Here is a 19,306-nt window from a genome sequence, read left to right as displayed (position 1 = left end):
AAACTATATTATATTAACCGTTTCCACGTTAAATAAACTCTACGAAGAAAAATTATGATACTTAAACTAATAACTAAACAAAATTTAAATCGTTCTTTGTATTAAGTACTATATTAAATACAAATCATAATAAGAAAATTAATGAAAGTGATTAATTAAAGTGCCAAAAAGAAAAAACTCAAAAGCACCGTCCGAGACATGTTTTCTTCGATTGAATTGAATGGGTCCCAGACGTGGATCCCACCAAGAACTTACCGACCCCCAACCGGGTTGTTAGCCGGTCTAGTCCAACCGGGTAAAACCGGACATCCACACCCATATATATATCCACTTTACTTTGCCTTGAAAACTCAGAGTTTGACAACTTTCAACCCATTCAACAAACGTAACGTCGCTTTTCAATTAACGGAAAAAAGGAGCCGAAAATGGCAGCTACAGGGGAAACAAAAACCGAGTCGACGAACTCAGAGACGAAAACCGAGTCAACCAAAGGAGAGCAAGTGAGCCGGCATCAAGAGGTTGGTCACAAGAGTCTTTTGCAGAGTGATGCTCTTTATCAGGTTAATATTAATTTAATCAGTTTTTAATACTTAGTTTTGCTATTTAAAAAAGGCTAGCGTCACAGTTTTTTTTCATGTTTGACTACTAATTCGATGCAAAAAAATAAATAAATAAAACCAACCCGATATTTGTTTTTGTTGTTTGGCAGTATATACTTGAAACAAGTGTGTATCCAAGAGAACCCGAACCCATGAAGGAGCTTAGAGAGGTTACCGCGAAACATCCATGGTATATTATTATTTGACACGCTACAAGTTATTTGAACTTTCATGATTAACATAGTTCATTTTCACTTATATCTATGTTTACTCTATTTAATATGTTAAGGAATATTATGACAACATCGGCTGATGAAGGACAGTTTTTGAACATGTTATTGAAGCTAGTGAACGCTAAGAACACCATGGAGATCGGTGTTTTCACTGGTTACTCTCTTCTCGCTACCGCCCTTGTTCTTCCTGATGACGGGAAGGTATAGTAACGACTTTTTATTTATATACATTGTCATTAGTTTAAAAAATAATGGGTTATTTGTCTCTAAAATCATATTACATAGGTAACTTTTAAGTTTATTGTTGTTGTACATCTTAGCGATGGATATAAACCGCGAAAACTATGAATTGGGACTTCCTATCATAGAGAAGGCAGGAGTTGCTCACAAAATCGAGTTTAAAGAAGGCCCTGCCTTGCCTGTACTTGACCAAATGATTGCGGATGTAAGATAAAATTATGTTAAGTTGTTCATAGGGATTAATCCGATTGCATATCAACCATTTTCTTGTACTTGATACTCATATATGTTTTGTTCATGAATATTTAGGAAAAATATCATGGGTCATTTGATTTCGTATTTGTTGATGCGGATAAGGACAACTATATCAACTACCACAAACGGATAATTGATCTAGTTAAGGTAGGTGGGTTGATCGGGTATGATAACACCCTGTGGAATGGCTCTGTGGCGGCCCCACCAGACGCGCCAATGAGAAAGTATGTTAGATATTACAGAGATTTCGTGCTAGAGTTTAACAAAGCCTTATCTGCCGATCCAAAGATTGAAATATGCATGCTTCCTGTTGGTGACGGTATTACCCTTTGTCGTCGAATCAAGTGATTTATACATATGTTGGCTATAACTTTCACCAAAGGATTAGTGGAAGATCTAGACACAATGCGTTAACACCAGATTGAATATGTTTTCTCGGTTTCTTTTTAATGTTATGCTTTTGAGATATATTTATAAAGTGAATTATAATGTTGTCCTGCTGTAGCATGTATTAATTAACTTATCATGCCTAGTGACGGAGCTATGAACTTTCTACAGTGGGCTCACTAATATTTCGTATTCGAATAAGCCATTTTGACTATAGAATGCTCTATTCAAGTCGAGTCACATGTTGTACAAAAGTGATTTTAGATATTACAGAGATAGTTAACTTATCATGCCTAGTGACGGAGCTATGAACTTTCTACAGTGGGCTCACTAATATTTCGTATTCGAATAAGTCATTTTGACTATAGAATGCTCTATTCAAGTCGAGTCACATATGTATAACAAAAGTGATTTTAGTTATGTTCATATGCTTTCGAGGGTAATTTCGCCGATAAAGAGTTTCTAATTGCTCAAAGACAAAACTAAAGTATAAAATGTTTGATGTCAGAGCAAGCCTAGAATGTTTTCCTTATTATATGGGCATCTATCCTTACTACTAAATGCTTGAACAAGCTAGATAACACCTGTTAAGGACTCGTTAAGACAAAAAAAAATAATTTCTCTTTTTCATTATAACGGTTTTTCTATTACTATAACTTTTTTATCGGTTTTAGGGGTAGAATATAGCGGGTGCGCGACTTAAAGAAACAAGTCAAGCATCCTACCATGTTGTGATGTTGGCTCACCCATTTATGTAGTTATGTCGGACACTTATATGCTCTTTCTAATTTCAATTTATACTTCAAAGTACAAACCTTATTTATACATCAATAACGTGTATGTATCTTGTTCTCATTCTAGAACCTTAAGGATAAAATAAAGTCATAAATAAGTGGTTTTATGCAATTATGCACTTATGCTAGATGCTCAAGTTCTTTAGACTAATATTTAATATATTATTCATCATTCTTATCTTGAAAGATTAAAAAAAAACACTACTCCAATCAATGGGGGCCGTTTTACTTTATTTAAGCTTCGATGTTACATCAATACTTACACACACAGCACACTATTATTGTTTCTTTTATATGATTATATTTGTAAAAAATCATTTACATTAAATTTAAAAAATCATATCAATATCTTTATAGTTAATGGGAACATCTTACTTTTTAGCTTTGATATCACGCCAATGCTAATACACAAATCACACTTTAATGGTTTTGTTAATTAATTGTTTTCATATGAATGTAAAAAGTCATTAGCATTAAATTTATAATATCATATCAATATCTTTATAATTAATGGTAATGCCTTACTTTTTAGCTTTGATGTCACGCTAATACTCACATATAAAATCACGCTATAATTGTTTCTTTTATAACGATTATTTAATATGAATGTAAAAAATCATTAGCAGTAAATTTATTAATTCATATCAATATCTTTTTAATTAATGGGAGTGTCTCACTTTCTTAGTGATATCACTTTATTAGCTTCGATGTAACGCCAGTACTCACACACAAATCACACTATACTTGTTTCTTTTATATGATTATTTTCATATGAATGTAAAAAATTATTAGCATTAAATTTATAAAATCATATCAATGTCTTTATAATTAATGGGAATGTCTCACTTTTTTAGCTTTGATCTCACGCCAATACTCACACAAAATTACACTATAATTGTTTCTTTTACACGATTATTTCATACAAATGTAAAAAATCATTAGCAGTAAATTTATCAAATCATATCAATATCTTTCTAATTAATGAGAACATCTCACTTTTTTAGTGGCATCACTTTTTTTAGCTTCGATGTCACACCAATACTCACACAAATCACATTATAATTGTTTCTTTTATATGATTACTTTCATATGAATGAAAAAAATCATTAGCATTAAATTTATAAAATCATATCAATATATTTATAATTAATGGGAACGTCTCACTTTTTAGCTTGTAAAAAAATCATTAGTAGTAAATTTATCATATCATATCAATATCTTTCTAACTAATGGAAACGTCTCACTTTTTTAGCTTCGATGTCACGCCAATATTCACACTCAAATCACACTATAGTTGTTCCTTTTATATGATGATTTTCATACGAATGAAAATAACCATTAACAGTAAATTTAGGGTGCTACTAAGCATACCCCCCCCCCCCTCTATACCATTTTTACTGAACGTACATCCACCTAAACTTATTAGATCAAATACTATTAGCTCTTAACATTATTTATATGTATATTAGTTCATACAATATTTTTTTCACTTAATAGTCTCCACTTACATATATCAAATTAAAAACTATTGAGCTATTATTATTAATTTATTTTTTTAGTATTAATATTGTAAGTATTTATAATATCTTTTTTAAAATTTTAGTAATATCAATATATATATATATATATATATATATATATATTATTTTATAAATATAATAATGCATCAATAATGATAATAATAAATATTATTATTATGATCAAGGACAATAAACACAAAAAAGTGAGGAAACAAAAACCTTTACATTAATATTTATAAAGAGATACCATAAAATACAAAACAATGTTACATGAAAGTAATATGTAAAATAACATTTTTAAAAGTAAACGAAAGTTTAGAGGAGATAAAAAAATAAAATAAAAAAACTTTATAGTTTTAAATTAATATTTTCAATGGATATCATAAATGCAATAAATTGTTACAAGTGAGTAATATATCAAATAAAATTCTTAAATGAAATGAAAGTTCAGGGAAGAAGGTATGACAAGTAGAGAAGGGGTACATTTAGCCTAACTCATTTACAAAATCATGTCAATATCTTTCTAATTAATGGGAGCGGATAAAACACAATTTCCCAAGACCTATGAATTTAAAGAGGGAGAGACCTAAATGTGTGGGTGTTCGTTGGTTCAGAATTTGGTTTTTTCGATTTTGGATTTTGTTAACCATAATAAAAAACTGAAATGTGTCGATCTAAATTAGAAATGTGTCTAACTGAACCAAGTTTAATATCCTTTAAACGTGTAATCGATTAACGTTACTTTGGGTGTGATCATATCATAAAATGTTATTTTTTTAACATACATGTCTAACTTTTGTTGTGGTGTAACTGTGTAAGTGTAAGGGCATGGGATGTGATAATAATGTTAAGTCACGGAGGAACTAGCCAATTTGTTCTTTTGTAGTTGATCACACTAAAAATGTTTTGTGATATTGAAAACATGGTTTCAACTAGGTTTGATTCCTCCGTGTTATGGGGTTGTTTACATTTTTCGTTTTCAATATTTAAATATATTTTTTATTTTAATTTTATTTATTTTAAGAGAGTTAATAATATAATTAAAGTTTGATGATTAAAGAATTTTACAAATAAATGAGATGCTATAACCCGTTTAAAAGCTATCTGGTTTTGGTAAGACCCGTGACCCGTTTAAAAAAAACTAGCTTTAGAAACCCGTGTATTACACGGTATAAGTTAATGTATAAGTTTCAATGAATAATTTAATACAAATAAAATAAAAGATAATTAAGTCTCTTTATATTATATAAAAAAATGTATTACAAATATAGTGGCTTTATATCATCAAAAGTATTTTTATTTTAAATCGAGAATGGGTTATTCTACCATCGGTTTACAATAATGAAGCAATGCCACTGAAAACAACATTTAAAATAATTAGACCTTTATATCTGAAAGATGTAGTTAAAGTCTTCACAAAAATGTTTTTCACTCAATACCCAAACCATAAACCAAAAAAGACATCAGATTTTCCTTTTTCAATAGCTTTCATGATGTCCTTGTAAACACAATGTTGTTCAACTGTCATTGTAACATTTTGAATTTTTCAAACCCGTATTCATTTACACATAACCCGACCCGGGAATATTTTTAAAATCTTTATCATTAATCAAAATCAAGTGTTTATAAGTATTTAAAGTTTACATTTTCATTTTATACCCTTTACCTTTTCTAAATTGTTTATGTTTTGATTTAACTTTAAAAATAATCAAGTAATAGCATTTTTAGATAGTTTAGGGACCTTTATTACCAAAACATGAAAATATCCTTTTGTTCCCCAGAGCGCTGCACGGTGGCAGCCCCCTTGGGTGGCCACGCGGCGCCTCCACCTATCTGCACAGTTCGTTACATGATTGATCGTTTTCTAGTTCGTTGAAGGTATAAAATCGTTTATTTTAAGCATATTTGGGTGAATTAAGCACCAAGTAATCATAATATAACTAAAATACAACTCCTAGTTCGTTTTCCCTTGCCCAAGATCAGATCTTTATGGATCTTTCGACGATTCTTTCCTTTAAACCATGTTTACTTGCTTAAATGGGCCAAAAAGCCATAATTAGTTTGGTTTATGTTTTCCTATATAAACCCATCATATTTCCCTGCTATAAACTTTAATCTAACTCTAATCCACCTCTTCCAGCCGTCACTAGCCTCTGCGTTCACCTTGAAGTGTGGGGGTGTGACAAATGTCGTGCAGCCATGACTTCAAGCGGTACCTGTAATCGGCTAAACGGTTGCGTGGTAAACATAACCAGCTAAATGGTTATACTCCAAATTGTGTTTTTAAATTATTTTAAATGCTTAGTTGGGTGAAAAATCCATGGAATTCCATGGGCACTCAAACTATTCATTTCTTAAACCATTTTCGATTTGATTTTTGGTTGGAACGTGTCGTCCGGGGTGGTTCTCGAGATACACCAACTACTTATATTTGATTCGATACTTAGTTGGTTCGGTTAAATGCCATGTAACGCTCATGGTCCAAACAACTCCATTGATTCGATAATTCGTTAATTAGTTAGTTCAGTTAAATGCCATGTACACGCTCATGGGCTGACCAACTCAATTGTTTATTACACGTTACTTGAATTGGGCCATCAAAGTGCCATAGAATGCTCATGGGAGGCCAATTCACAAACTTTATGTTGTTTATTTAGTTGGGCCATTCAAATTGCCATGGAAAGCTCATGGGAGGTCAACTCGTTTGATATGCTTGGTTATTTTATTTTTGAAAAATTTTATAAAACATTATTTACTTAAATGCTTCAAACTCATACATATTATTTTAATTCTTGACTCGTCCTCGAGTCTTCACTAGTACTAATTCGTATACATACATATACATACACATACGCATCCTCATAATTTCATATCAACTCATTCCTATAACTCACCGGTCATCTTACACATTTCCATTGTTGGTCCTCATAAAATGTCTTTCCTAAGAATCATCGTTGTAATCACGTCGTTCACTTGTTTTCCATAATTGCCATTCGACTACTAGAATCACCAGGGAGTGCTATTGTATGCTATTAACCGACCAACCGCCAACCTCGACAAAACTAATATACCTCGAACAAGAAATCTTACACTAACTCATATCCGTTACAATATTATTTAAATTATATCCATATCCTCGAACTATAAATTTCTAAGTACATTTAAATCCTTATTCCCAACTTTAAACTATAAATATTTCATCATCTCTTGTTTTCCTCAATATCATGATGGTTTTCATAATTTATTTTCTATTTTATAAATCTTTATTATTAAAATTCAAATATTGTAAATTTTATTATTATTAAACTAAATTATGTATTCTCTAAATTTAATTTCTATTTTTAAATTAAAAATTTTCCATTAATTAATTTAACTTTTATTATTAAATTGACTTCTTGATTGAACCTTTATCGTAAATATTTCAACTCCTTACTTTGATTTTTTTGAAATTTTTGAACGTTTTAAACGATAAATTCGTAGTTGTTAGAATGGTCATAGTGGTTCATACACTTCTAGCCTCGCATTTATCTCAATTTATTATATGCTTCACTTTAATTTAGAATTTATTATTTACTCAAATTTTCATTATTGATAATTCAAATTACTTACTTCCTAATATTTATAACGATTTTATGAAAAAAGAAAAATCTACGAATTCGTAATTTAATCTAATTTAATTACCTACTTTATATTTTATTTAATTTTAAAGATTTAATTGGAATATGACTATCACGGTGATTCGGGAATATCCGCTTCCCAATTTTAATCTATTAACAATTTAATTCAAATAAGTATATTTTCGCATTATCATTAATATTTAAATTACCAACTATTATAATATTTTAGAATATCTTAATCGAATTAATCTAAATTTCAAAATCACCAACTTGAAAAGCTATGACCTTATATCAACTTCTCTTTTAACTCATAAGTACTTAAATTAACTAAACTCGACTCACCAAAATCTTCATTTAAATTTATACTCTCGATTTTAAGAATTGTTATGAGTTAAATTTTTGCGCATATCATCTCATGAATCAAGTTCCTTTATCTATCACGATTCGCTTCATATTCTACTCTTAGTTTAGTTTTGATCATCATAATTCATTTCAAATGTTTGCTTCAAGAAATCCATTTCAATCTCCAAAATTTGTAACTTTCTTAATCAAAAGATATAATAGAAATCACTTGATTTTATTAATCAAACCCGAACATTTAATAAGTATCTCTTGAATTTATATTTAAAGTTATCAAAATATAAATTTAGTCGCTAATATTTAGGAACCTTTTTTAGACTAAATTTCAGTTGCAAATATGCTTTTGCCATGTAACATTTTGGAGCTAAACTTATTAGCTACTGGATTTCAGTTAATGGAAAGTACCGCTAACATTATGGAGACTAATTGTTAGTTTCTAATTTATAGGAACTGCAGTAGGGACTGAATATTAGCTCTTAATATATTTAAAAAAATTGTATCAGGGACTGATATTCAGTCTAAACTCCTGTCGGTATAAGAATTCTCGAGTGACTAATTTTCAGTCTCTATTTGTGCTAACCAAAGTCAACCATTTGATTGGAAGTATTAGGGACTATAAATCAGTCGCAAATATCTTTTTCAAAACGTCATTCCGAACTGATATTTAGTTTCCGCGTGATTTGTAGACAAAACAAGCAGAGACTGATGATCAGTTTCCAATAAACGATATATGCTAAAATCGTTTGAGGCTGCTATTTAGTCTTAAACGCCTATTGGTATAAGAAATGCCGAGTGACTAATTTTCAGTCTCTTAATTATGTTAATCAAAATCTACCATTTGATGACAAGTATAGGGGACTGAAAATCAGTCATAAATAATTTATTTTTTAAATGTTATTCGTGACTGAAATTTAGTTTCCAACCTGTTTTGAAGATAAAAGAACTAGATACTAATTTTCAGTCTATCGTAAACCGTAATCAAATTCAACCATTATATAAGAAGAATAAGAGGCTAAAAATCAGTCTCAAAAGTTGAAGCACTCATGAAGATAGGAAAATAAACTAACACATGATAATTTGTGAAACACACCAGCTGCTATTAGCCGACAAAACAATAAATTCAGCACACACCTTTCAAGTTCAGTAGTTTAATAAAAAGATTTATGCATTATAAGTTTAACATAATACATAAAGTGTTCAAGTCAAGTCCCAAAAAAAAGACACAAAAATAAATTTAAAGTTCAACAAATACAAAAACCCATTTCTTAGCATCTAAATCAACCTACAACAGTATCAAATCAACAACCAATTTATGCCCAAGTAACACAAGCCTCTAAAACAAGTCCCTTTGAAATTCAACCTTATCATGTATCTGCAAAACATATTATAGTCATGTTAGTTAAATAGTTAAAACATAATTGCTTTAAAAATGGCAAATGAACTAAAATTCCCCAAAATTATAGTCAATTTCGTTAAAATAAAAAATACCTGAAATTTCCTGTATGCCCAAATAGTTGAATCCAATCCAAACACGTACCAAATAATGTAAAAGCAAAATTTCACAAATCTATTAAATACCATAGTCTTTCCTTTCCCTGATAATTCTACCATACCTGCTAGCATAAAATCAATAGTTTATGTTTAAATAAAGTGAAACGATTCTACTATTACGTGTATAAGACTATTATTTATGAAAGTTAACTTACAAAATTACTTTGCTGAACATTATAAATCATCATCGTCTGAGTCAACCATTTCAATCTCATTATTATTTTTATCATCTTCTGAATCATCCAAATCTGAATCTAAATCTTCCATGCTGTGATCATAATCATCTATCTCGTCATCAATAAAATCATCTATAATGCCACCAAAACCTTGAACATCAACATTTTCAACAATTTCTTCTTCAATATCTTCACGAAGAAGGTTTAAATCTCCTAATAAATCTTCTGTATTCTTTTTTTTTGGTATATCCCATAAGTGCCTATGGGCAATTCTTTCAATGATTTTCCATTGTGAATTTGGTTTAAGTAAATCATTTATATAAAATACTTGTTTAGCCTGGTTTGCCAAAATAAAAGGATCTTCCTTATAAGCATTTCGGGACGCGTCTATGCTTATGAAATTAGGTTCGAATATCACGTGCTTTCTTCGACGATCGGTGTCAAACCATGTGCATTTGAATAAAATAACACGATAGCCTCTTATGAATGACAATTCAATGATTTCGTCAAGATATCCATAATAATCATCTTCGACATCATTATGAACGCCAGGCACCATAATTCAACAGTTTTGGGTTTGCCAGCGGTTATCTCTTGACTTAACTAAAAATTTGACTCCGTTCACTATGTATCCCCGTTGTGAAAAAACTCGATTATCGGGAGGCCAAGACAATGCATATAACTCCTTATTTATTTGGGTTGGATTTAGCGAATACATATGTCGAATCTGTTCTCAATTTTTAAAATAATAATCATATTACTAGAGTGCAATACAATATCATAAGGTAAGCATGTGAAATATAGTGCGATTGTTACCTGTTTTGCGAACCAATCTGGGAATGTAGACTATTGCATCTTGGAAAAATCTGATGATTCAGGATGTTGCTTTTGTAAAAGTTGTAAGTGTTCTCTGTCACGTGTAAATAAACTATAAAGTGATTGACATGTGATATATGATACTAATTCACAACCAATAATATTAACTAAAAAAAACTTACTCTAACTATGGTTGAACCTCTTGACAGTTATTAAAAATAAACCATATTGCCTTCTTCATAAGAATACTAGAAAGGATATAAACTTCTTTCTTCCCGATACCTCGACCATTTAATCTGAACACGGCCAATGCAAAGCTTCGAGCAACACTATAGGTTTTGTCATCATTTTTTTCACGTTTTTCCAATTTAGATTCAACACCTCGTAAATAATGTGAACAAAATGTTATAGCTTCTTCAACAACATAACCTTCTGCTATTGAGCCTTCGAGTTTCGCTTTGTTCCTCACATATCTCTTTAAATGTCCAAGGTATCTTTCAATTGGATACATCCATCTTGATTGCACAGCCCCTCCCAAAATTGCCTCTTGAGGAAGATGCACACACAAGTGCACCATAACTATAAAAAATGACGGGGGGAATATTCGTTCAAGCTTACACAAAATCTTAACTATATCCTCTAGCAACACTTTCAACTCCCTCACGTGTAATGTGACTTCAGTAAGTTTCTTGAAAAACTGAGATAACTCCACTAACGCATCACGAATTTGTTTTGTCTAAAATGGACGAATTGCAATAGGAATTATGCGTTGTAATAAGACATGACAATCATGTGATTTAAGCCCATATACCTTACCTTGTTCAACAATCACATTTTTAGCTAAGTTACCGGCATACCCGTCTGGAAAACGTATAGACTTAAGTAAATTACAAAATTCTTTTCTCTCCTCCCGAGTTAAAACATACAAAGCATGTGGTTTAACCCAATGATCATTCTTCATTACCAAGTGAAGCTCCTTCCGTATGTTCATATCTTTTAAATCTTGTCGAGCTTTGTCAGTGTCTTTTGTCTTTCCTTCTATGTTCAACAAGGTGCTTAACACGTTCTCAAACACATTCTTTTCAACATGCATCATGTCAATGTTGTGACGAATTAACAACTTAGGCCACTACGGGAGTTCGAAGAAGATGCTTTTCTTTGGCCAGTTTAAATCTTGTGGGTCCCGTTTTCTTTTTTTTTTCCACCATGAGACGGATGTTTTCCATGATGATGTACATGTAGATGTTCCAACTGACGTAAGCAATCATCACCACTGATTAGTTTAGGTGCAAGCCTAGTCTCTCTCTGTCCATTAAAATCTCGTGCTTTCCTCCAAGAGTGATCTTGTGGTAGAAATCTCCTATGACCAACATATGCTATTTTGTCTCGTATGTGTATACTGCTCGCATCTTCATTGCATATTGGGCATGCCTTGTATCCACTTGTGCTTCATCCAGATAGGTAACCATAAGCAGGAAAATCATTGATCGTCCATATAAGTGCGGCACGCATGTTGAATCTTTATTTTGATTCACAATCATATGTTTCAACACCCTTATCCCATAAAAGTCTCAACTCATCTATGAGTGGACGCAAAAATACATCAATATCCTTTCCTGGTGAATCTCTTCCTGGAATCAGTAATGTTAACATAAATGAAGCATCAACCATAGACTTCCAAGGAGGTAAATTGTATGGAATGAGAACAACAGGCCACACACTGTAGGAGAGACTCATTGTCCCGAAAGGATTGAAACCATCACTAGCAAGCCCTATGCGAACATTTCTAGGATCTTTTGCAAAATCAGGAAACATTGCATCGAAGTGTTTCCATGCCTTACCGTCTGCTGGATGCCTAAGAACCCCCTCCTCTTTGGTTCTGTGTCGATCGTGCCATGACATGTCCTTAGAAGTGTGTCTTGAGGCATATAAACGTTTAAGCCTACTTGTGACGAGAAAGTAACGTAAGACTTTGACCGGCTTCTTTTTCCCCTTACTATTTTCTTCGTAACGACTAGTGCTACAAACCGGACAATTTTGTATTCTAAATATTCTTTCCAAAATAATGCACAATCATGTTTACAAGCATGGATAGATTCGTATCCCAGTCCAAGAGTACGCAAATACTTTTTTGCCTCATAATGGTTCTTTGACAAGTTTGCATCATTGAAAGCTCGGCTAAATAAATTTAAAATCATATCCATTGACACATTTGTCATTTTACATGTTCGTCCATATAAGTGCGGCACGCATGTTGAATCTTTATTTTGATTCACAATCATATGTTTCAACACCCTTATCCCATAAAAGTCTCAACTCATCTATGAGTGGACGCAAAAATACATCAATATCCTTTCCTGGTGAATCTCTTCCTGGAATCAGTAATGTTAACATAAATGAAGCATCAACCATAGACTTCCAAGGAGGTAAATTGTATGGAATGAGAACAACAGGCCACACACTGTAGGAGAGACTCATTGTCCCGAAAGGATTGAAACCATCACTAGCAAGCCCTATGCGAACATTTCTAGGATCTTTTGCAAAATCAGGAAACATTGCATCGAAGTGTTTCCATGCCTTACCGTCTGCTGGATGCCTAAGAACCCCCTCCTCTTTGGTTCTGTGTCGATCGTGCCATGACATGTCCTTAGAAGTGTGTCTTGAGGCATATAAACGTTTAAGCCTACTTGTGACGAGAAAGTAACGTAAGACTTTGACCGGCTTCTTTTTCCCCTTACTATTTTCTTCGTAACGACTAGTGCTACAAACCGGACAATTTTGTATTCTAAATATTCTTTCCAAAATAATGCACAATCATGTTTACAAGCATGGATAGATTCGTATCCCAGTCCAAGAGTACGCAAATACTTTTTTGCCTCATAATGGTTCTTTGACAAGTTTGCATCATTGAAAGCTCGGCTAAATAAATTTAAAATCATATCCATTGACACATTTGTCATTTTACATGTTACCTTCACGTTCATCAACTCTAGTAAAAATCCTAGTATAGAAAACTCATCACACCTCGGGTATAAAGGCTTCTGCATATCAACAAATAACTTCTCCACATGTGGGTTGTTACGTATATCAGCACTGTCTCTAAAGTTTTCAGCTTCGGTTTCGCCACCTGTGTGAAAAGTATCATCAAGTAACTCATCGACACCATCATTTGATTCATTTTCGCTTTCTTCACACTCACTGTTTGTTCCATCTGTTTCGTAACCCGGTAGATGTTCACCGTGATATATCCATACATTGTATGATGGTTCAAAACCATTATGTATGATATGGGTAGAAACAACTGCTGGATCATGTCTTCTTGCATTCACACATTTTTTACATGGACAATGTATCCAACCTTCACTATTAGCGAATCTTTTACCCCACTCTGCAAAAGCCATCGCTCCTTTAATGAACCTTTGATCTACCTTATTAGTGATTTTAGTCCAGCTCTTATCCAAACTCATTGTGAAATCCTGGTTAAAAACAAGCATAAATAAACCATTTATCAAAATAAAAGCATTATTTTTTGGTTTTCACACACATTATTTTTTTAGTCCAGCTCTTATCGAAACTCGTAATTTTTTTGGTTTACAAGTTATGCCACAAACCCAACAAATTCTAGCTATTAAGGTTTACAAGTTATGCCCAATAAAACAATAAACGTGTAGGCTGCTAATGTCATATTCATCCTTATTTTATAATTACAAGCTGCTATTAATGACACAAACAGCAAACATACAGGGCTGCTAATATCTGAAAATTTTAGCTATTACAAGTATTCACGCTGCAAAAGTTTACATGCCTGGTTTCGCTTTGGTACAAAAGTGTAGATCAAAGTTTTATGAATAATTGAAAAAATTCAACTGTGATTGGTTATATCATGCAGTAAGTATGAACAAAATTGACAGTAAGTGTGAAAAAAGTCAACTGTGATACAGATCAAGGATTTAACATAAGTGCAGTTTGCTTCTATCAAAAATTGGCTATTGAATATCATGAAAAATCTACCCAAATACCCGAATAAACCCGTACCCGCTAGACCTGATCTCATTCTTATCTCTATAAGCCCGTAACCGAATAAACCCATACAAGATTAATATCTATACGTGGATGATTTGATGCACATTCTAACTAAGTTTGATTTCATACAATTACAATAAAAAATCATGTGCAAAGTGACATGAAAAGCATATGAGTATATGATAAAGAATCAAGAATTTAAACATCATAACAGAGAGAAATATAAACTTGTACCTGGTTCTGAAATCGTCAAAGATGAACGATAAGGTGCGGTGGCGCCGGAGAGAACAAGGTAGCCGATTTGATTTTGGCGCCAGAGAGAACGAACTCTGTTTAGGTCAAACCATCAAAGAATGGCATCTGTCGGCCATATTATATTGTATGACATAGATATACATATATGAGATCTTGAGATATCTTTCAATAATATATATATATTATATTTTAGCTAATGTTATTGTATTAAATTTGTAAGTATTGGTAACAGCAGGTCGATCCATGGCCATATACTTTTTCTGCCCTTTAAAACATGTTACATAGAAACAAAGAAAAAAAGAAACTATAACTATATTATTTATTATTATTATTATTCAACTTTGACGATTGATTTATTTCATTATTTTTATTTTTTTATTTATAGTAATCTTGTTCCAACATTTTAGTCTTTTACTTCATGTTTCTTCACTTATTATTCACCTTTTACAAATGATTGGATACGTGGAGTGCACAAATCGGGTATTTTCGGGAACCAAAATCATGTATGACGTATTAAAACTTACATTAAATAAAACGATTCATACTAGAACAATGAAATTTTTATAAAGTTGTAAGTGCATAACAAATCGAATAAAATGTACACCTCTAAGTTATTTAAAATTCTTTAATCTAAAGGATCCGGCTAGCAAGCCTAAATGAGCCAGAGTTTGAGCAGGCTCACAAGCCTAAACGAATCAACTAAAAATATAAAATTTATTTAATAAATTAAATATAAACTACCTTTTATATTGAAACTATAAGCTTAAAAACTTAGATAAAAAATAATTATAAGTGTAAATAATTTAATTAATTATAGTAAACGGGTTCAATATTCTTTGACACAAAATCACCTGGTTCAATCGAAGGCTGGTTAAAAACTGTAAATTGGACCGATTTCTAAGCTTGTTTTGGGTTGAACCGGTCTGACTGTCCAGTCCAGTCCTGGTTTAAAAACGCTAGTCAAAATTTTAGATACGGGTTAATAAGGCTTAATTTGGGTAAATCGGATAAGTTTTTGCAATCTAATATATGACTAATTACAATCTATATCTCTAAATTACAATTGTCTATTTAGTTTATTTGTATTCAATTTGTACATAATACCACCTTTAAAGTCTATCTTTTATAAGTTATAAAGAATCGATCCTAACATATATGACCCATTCAGATATGTATGACTTGGTATAACTCGTAACAACATAGATGACATATGATGCATTAAGAAATGTATGACATAGTATAAGTGGTAAATGAGGATCAACTAGGGGTGCAAGCGAGCCAACCCGAGCTCGAGCTCAACTAGGCTCGAGCTCGGCTCGTTTAACTTACCTAGAGCTCGAGCTCGGCTCGTGAGTAGATTCTCAAGCTTGAGCTCAGCTCGTTTACTATTTATCAATTATTTTTTATATGACTATAATTATTTTTATATATATTTTTTTTCTATTATCGAGCTCGAGCCGGCTCGCGAGCTTAAACGAGCCTGCCATTATATAAGTTTTTAAAATAGATATTTAATAATAATTAATTAACATATATGCGGAAAATTCCCCACTGCTGCCTCCCGTAGGAGTCCGACAACAGATAGAATTGGGAGGCAATGTTAAGAAAAAATAAATAAAATAATTAAATAATATATATTTTTTATACATAAAATTTTTAATATAAAAAAATAATTATACTCATATAAAAAATAATTGATAAATATTAAACGCGCCAAGCCCGAGCCGAGCTCGAGCTTGAGAATCTACTCACTAGCCGAGCTCGAGCTTTGAAAATAGAGCTCGAAATGAGCCGAGCTCGCGCTCGAGCTCTGCGTAAGTTAAACAAGGCGAGCTCGAGCCTAGTCGATCTCCGGCTCGGCTCGAGTCGAGTCGTTAATCCGAGCTGATTTGGCGTCAATTTTTAATACTTTAAAGAAAAACATTAGTCGGGTAAGACACCTGGCTACATATATTAAACTTCCTTGCTATATCTACTATTTGGTCTGCATCCCGTGTTACGACATCTAACTAGCACGAATGCGGTTGGTATGGACGATAGCTTTACTAAATCGTAAACATGATTTAGTAAGTAAAAAACACATGATTTTTAAAAGAAAACTACATATATATTTAAAAAAAACATATTTTAAACAAAATAAAAACAATAAAAAAATTGTATGATCATAAAAACTACCGATGATACAAAAAGGCAAATATTTCAAAACAAACTTAAATTTCAAAACTATCGAGTATGCGCAGTAGTCCATATATAAAATTTAAACAAAGAATTAAAATTATTCTTTCATTTAAATGGGTTTAGAGAAAAATATATTTGGTTATATGAAATCCATTAAAAAAAGAAAAGAAAAGAAAAGAAAAGAAAATACACAAATATCTTTAACCTAATTTTTCTCTCATCCACCGACACGGAAATTCCAGAGAAATTAGGATGTCTCTATATTCACATTCCCTCTCATTGATTCAAACCTCGTCCGTTTTTACTCGCTCATATAACCCTCTGCTTGGCGAAGACTCATTCAATTGATCTGTATTTTGCATATTAAGGTGCCAATTGAACAATTTTTCTATATATATATTGTTCATGGCTATCAGTTTTCTTGTAATACACTGTTGATTTTGATGTTTATGTTAGTGATAATGGTCCTTACAAGAACGAGGTCTGAAGATGATTCTCGAGGTAAAAATCACTCGGTGGCTGAAGGAAGCGCATCTGCTGTAAGGTCGCACCCGAACCGCAGACGGAAGCGTAATTCGTCCAACACCATAGTTATCGGTAAAATTTCAGTTATTATGAAAGTTATTTGTTTTATAAACCTAATTTATTAAAAATTTGAATTTAATAAGTGAAGGTAGTATAAAATTTAATATGAAAGTGGTTTGATTTGTTTGATTTATGCTACTGGTTCGCTATATATATTTTATGCTACTAGTTTGGTTATTAAGTGGGGTGTTCTTTCAGTTAGTTTGTTAGGTCTTGGGTTAATTTGGTTTCAAAAATATTATATTAACATCGAATGCCGGCCTGAATGTTTATTCGTTTAGTTAGGTTCGCGTTATGGTATAATGGGATGGGGTTAATTGGGTATTTTGGCTGCATTCCTACTCTCCACTTCATTAATTATCTTTCTATCTTTTATTCATTACATGCAAAACAACTTGTTGATACCGAACAATCTGTTGAGCCACCAAACAGGCGTGGACCAAGTTTAAACCTTAGTGTTACAAGGAATTTACAGAATATGCCCGAGGGTTCTAAAATCCCTTTGACAATGGCTAAGGGTATAAAAGCCTTTGTTGGGAACTCAGCAACACCCTTTGCGACTGAGTGTGGAATCATTATTCGCAATTTTTGTCCAATGAACTATCACAACTGGAATTCAATACCGAAGGATGCGAAAGCTCTTATGATTGAGAAATTAGGAGTAAGTTGTACATATTTTTATATTTTAGATATTGAGCTGCTATCATCATGTTGCATTTTCAAATCTATCATTAACAATATGTTCAATATAGGGTAAATTCGAGTTGTTGCGGACAAATGAGACTTTTATGGGGTATGTGGATGCTCGATTACAAGCCCATTGAAGCGTGCCCGAGGTGTTTTGAGTCATCATTGGAAGAATAATGGAGGAAAGACCAATCCACAATTACCTAGATTGAAAATGAAACCTCATTGTCGGGAAGAATCTTGGAATCATATGTGCGACTATTGGGAGCTAGAAAAAACTCGGGTATGCTATTTTTTTTACGAATCAGAATTCATATTCATGAATTATTTTCTAAGTATTCATGTATTTTGTAGAAATATAGTGATCAAATGGAAGCCAATAGAGGAAAACAAGTTAATATAAGCAGAGGAGGCTCTCGATCGATAGCTAATCATACATTCCAAAGGGTAAGATTTAAACTTTTCGAATCATAATGCAATTTCATATTTAGAGTATATTTTTGCTTCATTATTATAAATTTTATGATAACAGACAAATCCCAAGACTCAGATTCTGCCTAGCCCATTAGAAGTATATCACAAGCTGCATTACAACGGCGCGAAACAAGGATGGCTAAATGATGAGTCACGTGTTGAATATGTAAGTATATCATTGTTAAAAGCTTTTAAATTGTTAATTATATTCTGTTAAGTATTTTTTTTTTTTGGTTGGTACCAGTTTAACTGTTGTTCTCGTACCTTATATTATGGTAGGAAAACATTATCCAGCATAAACAGATGGTAGTGGATAAATTAAACTCTGAGGGAACTACCATTACTATTGCTATGGAACACTGGCTTGAGAAAGAAGCCATAAAAGCTATTTGTGGCAAGAAGAAAACAATACAATCAGCGTGGGAGGTTGGTGTTGGGCCAGTGTTGAGGAAAAAAGATAGTTGGATGAAATCAGTAGCCGAATCATCTCTGTGATAATCAAGTGAGAAAGAAGAGTTAAGAAATAAGGTTATTTGTCACACCCTTGCAAACGACG

At 32.2% G+C, this 19,306-nt stretch overlaps 1 protein-coding gene across 1 annotated transcript; it reads left to right on the top strand.

The window, feature by feature from the left end:
* The first annotated feature begins 361 nt into the window (after window positions 1-361).
* LOC143580295 (caffeoyl-CoA O-methyltransferase 1-like) lies at window positions 362-1,755 on the top strand. The gene is made up of 5 exons (XM_077063369.1): window positions 362-560; window positions 710-789; window positions 889-1,038; window positions 1,130-1,277; window positions 1,382-1,755. The coding sequence occupies exons 1-5, from the start codon at window positions 426-428 to the stop codon at window positions 1,673-1,675; spliced, it is 807 nt and encodes a 268-aa protein (XP_076919484.1). The 5' UTR covers window positions 362-425; the 3' UTR covers window positions 1,676-1,755.
* Window positions 1,756-19,306: the final 17,551 nt, after the last annotated feature.

The sequence above is a fragment of the Bidens hawaiensis genome, unplaced genomic scaffold (genome assembly GCF_021521415.1).
Source record: "Bidens hawaiensis isolate Kalapana, Puna unplaced genomic scaffold, B.hawaiensis_p1.1 tig00030301_1, whole genome shotgun sequence".
In the NCBI taxonomy this organism is placed as follows: Eukaryota; Viridiplantae; Streptophyta; class Magnoliopsida; order Asterales; family Asteraceae; genus Bidens; species Bidens hawaiensis.
This window is presented reverse-complemented; position numbering and strand designations above follow the sequence as displayed.

Bases quoted from the DNA above. Each gene is read 5' to 3' on its own strand.
- LOC143580295 (XM_077063369.1), top strand. From the start codon at position 426: ATGGCAGCTACAGGGGAAACAAAAACCGAGTCGACGAACTCAGAGACG. The intron at 561-709 runs GTTAATATTAAT...GTTGTTTGGCAG, and splicing joins AGAGTGATGCTCTTTATCAG to TATATACTTGAAACAAGTGT. The intron at 790-888 runs GTATATTATTAT...TAATATGTTAAG, and splicing joins GTTACCGCGAAACATCCATG to GAATATTATGACAACATCGG.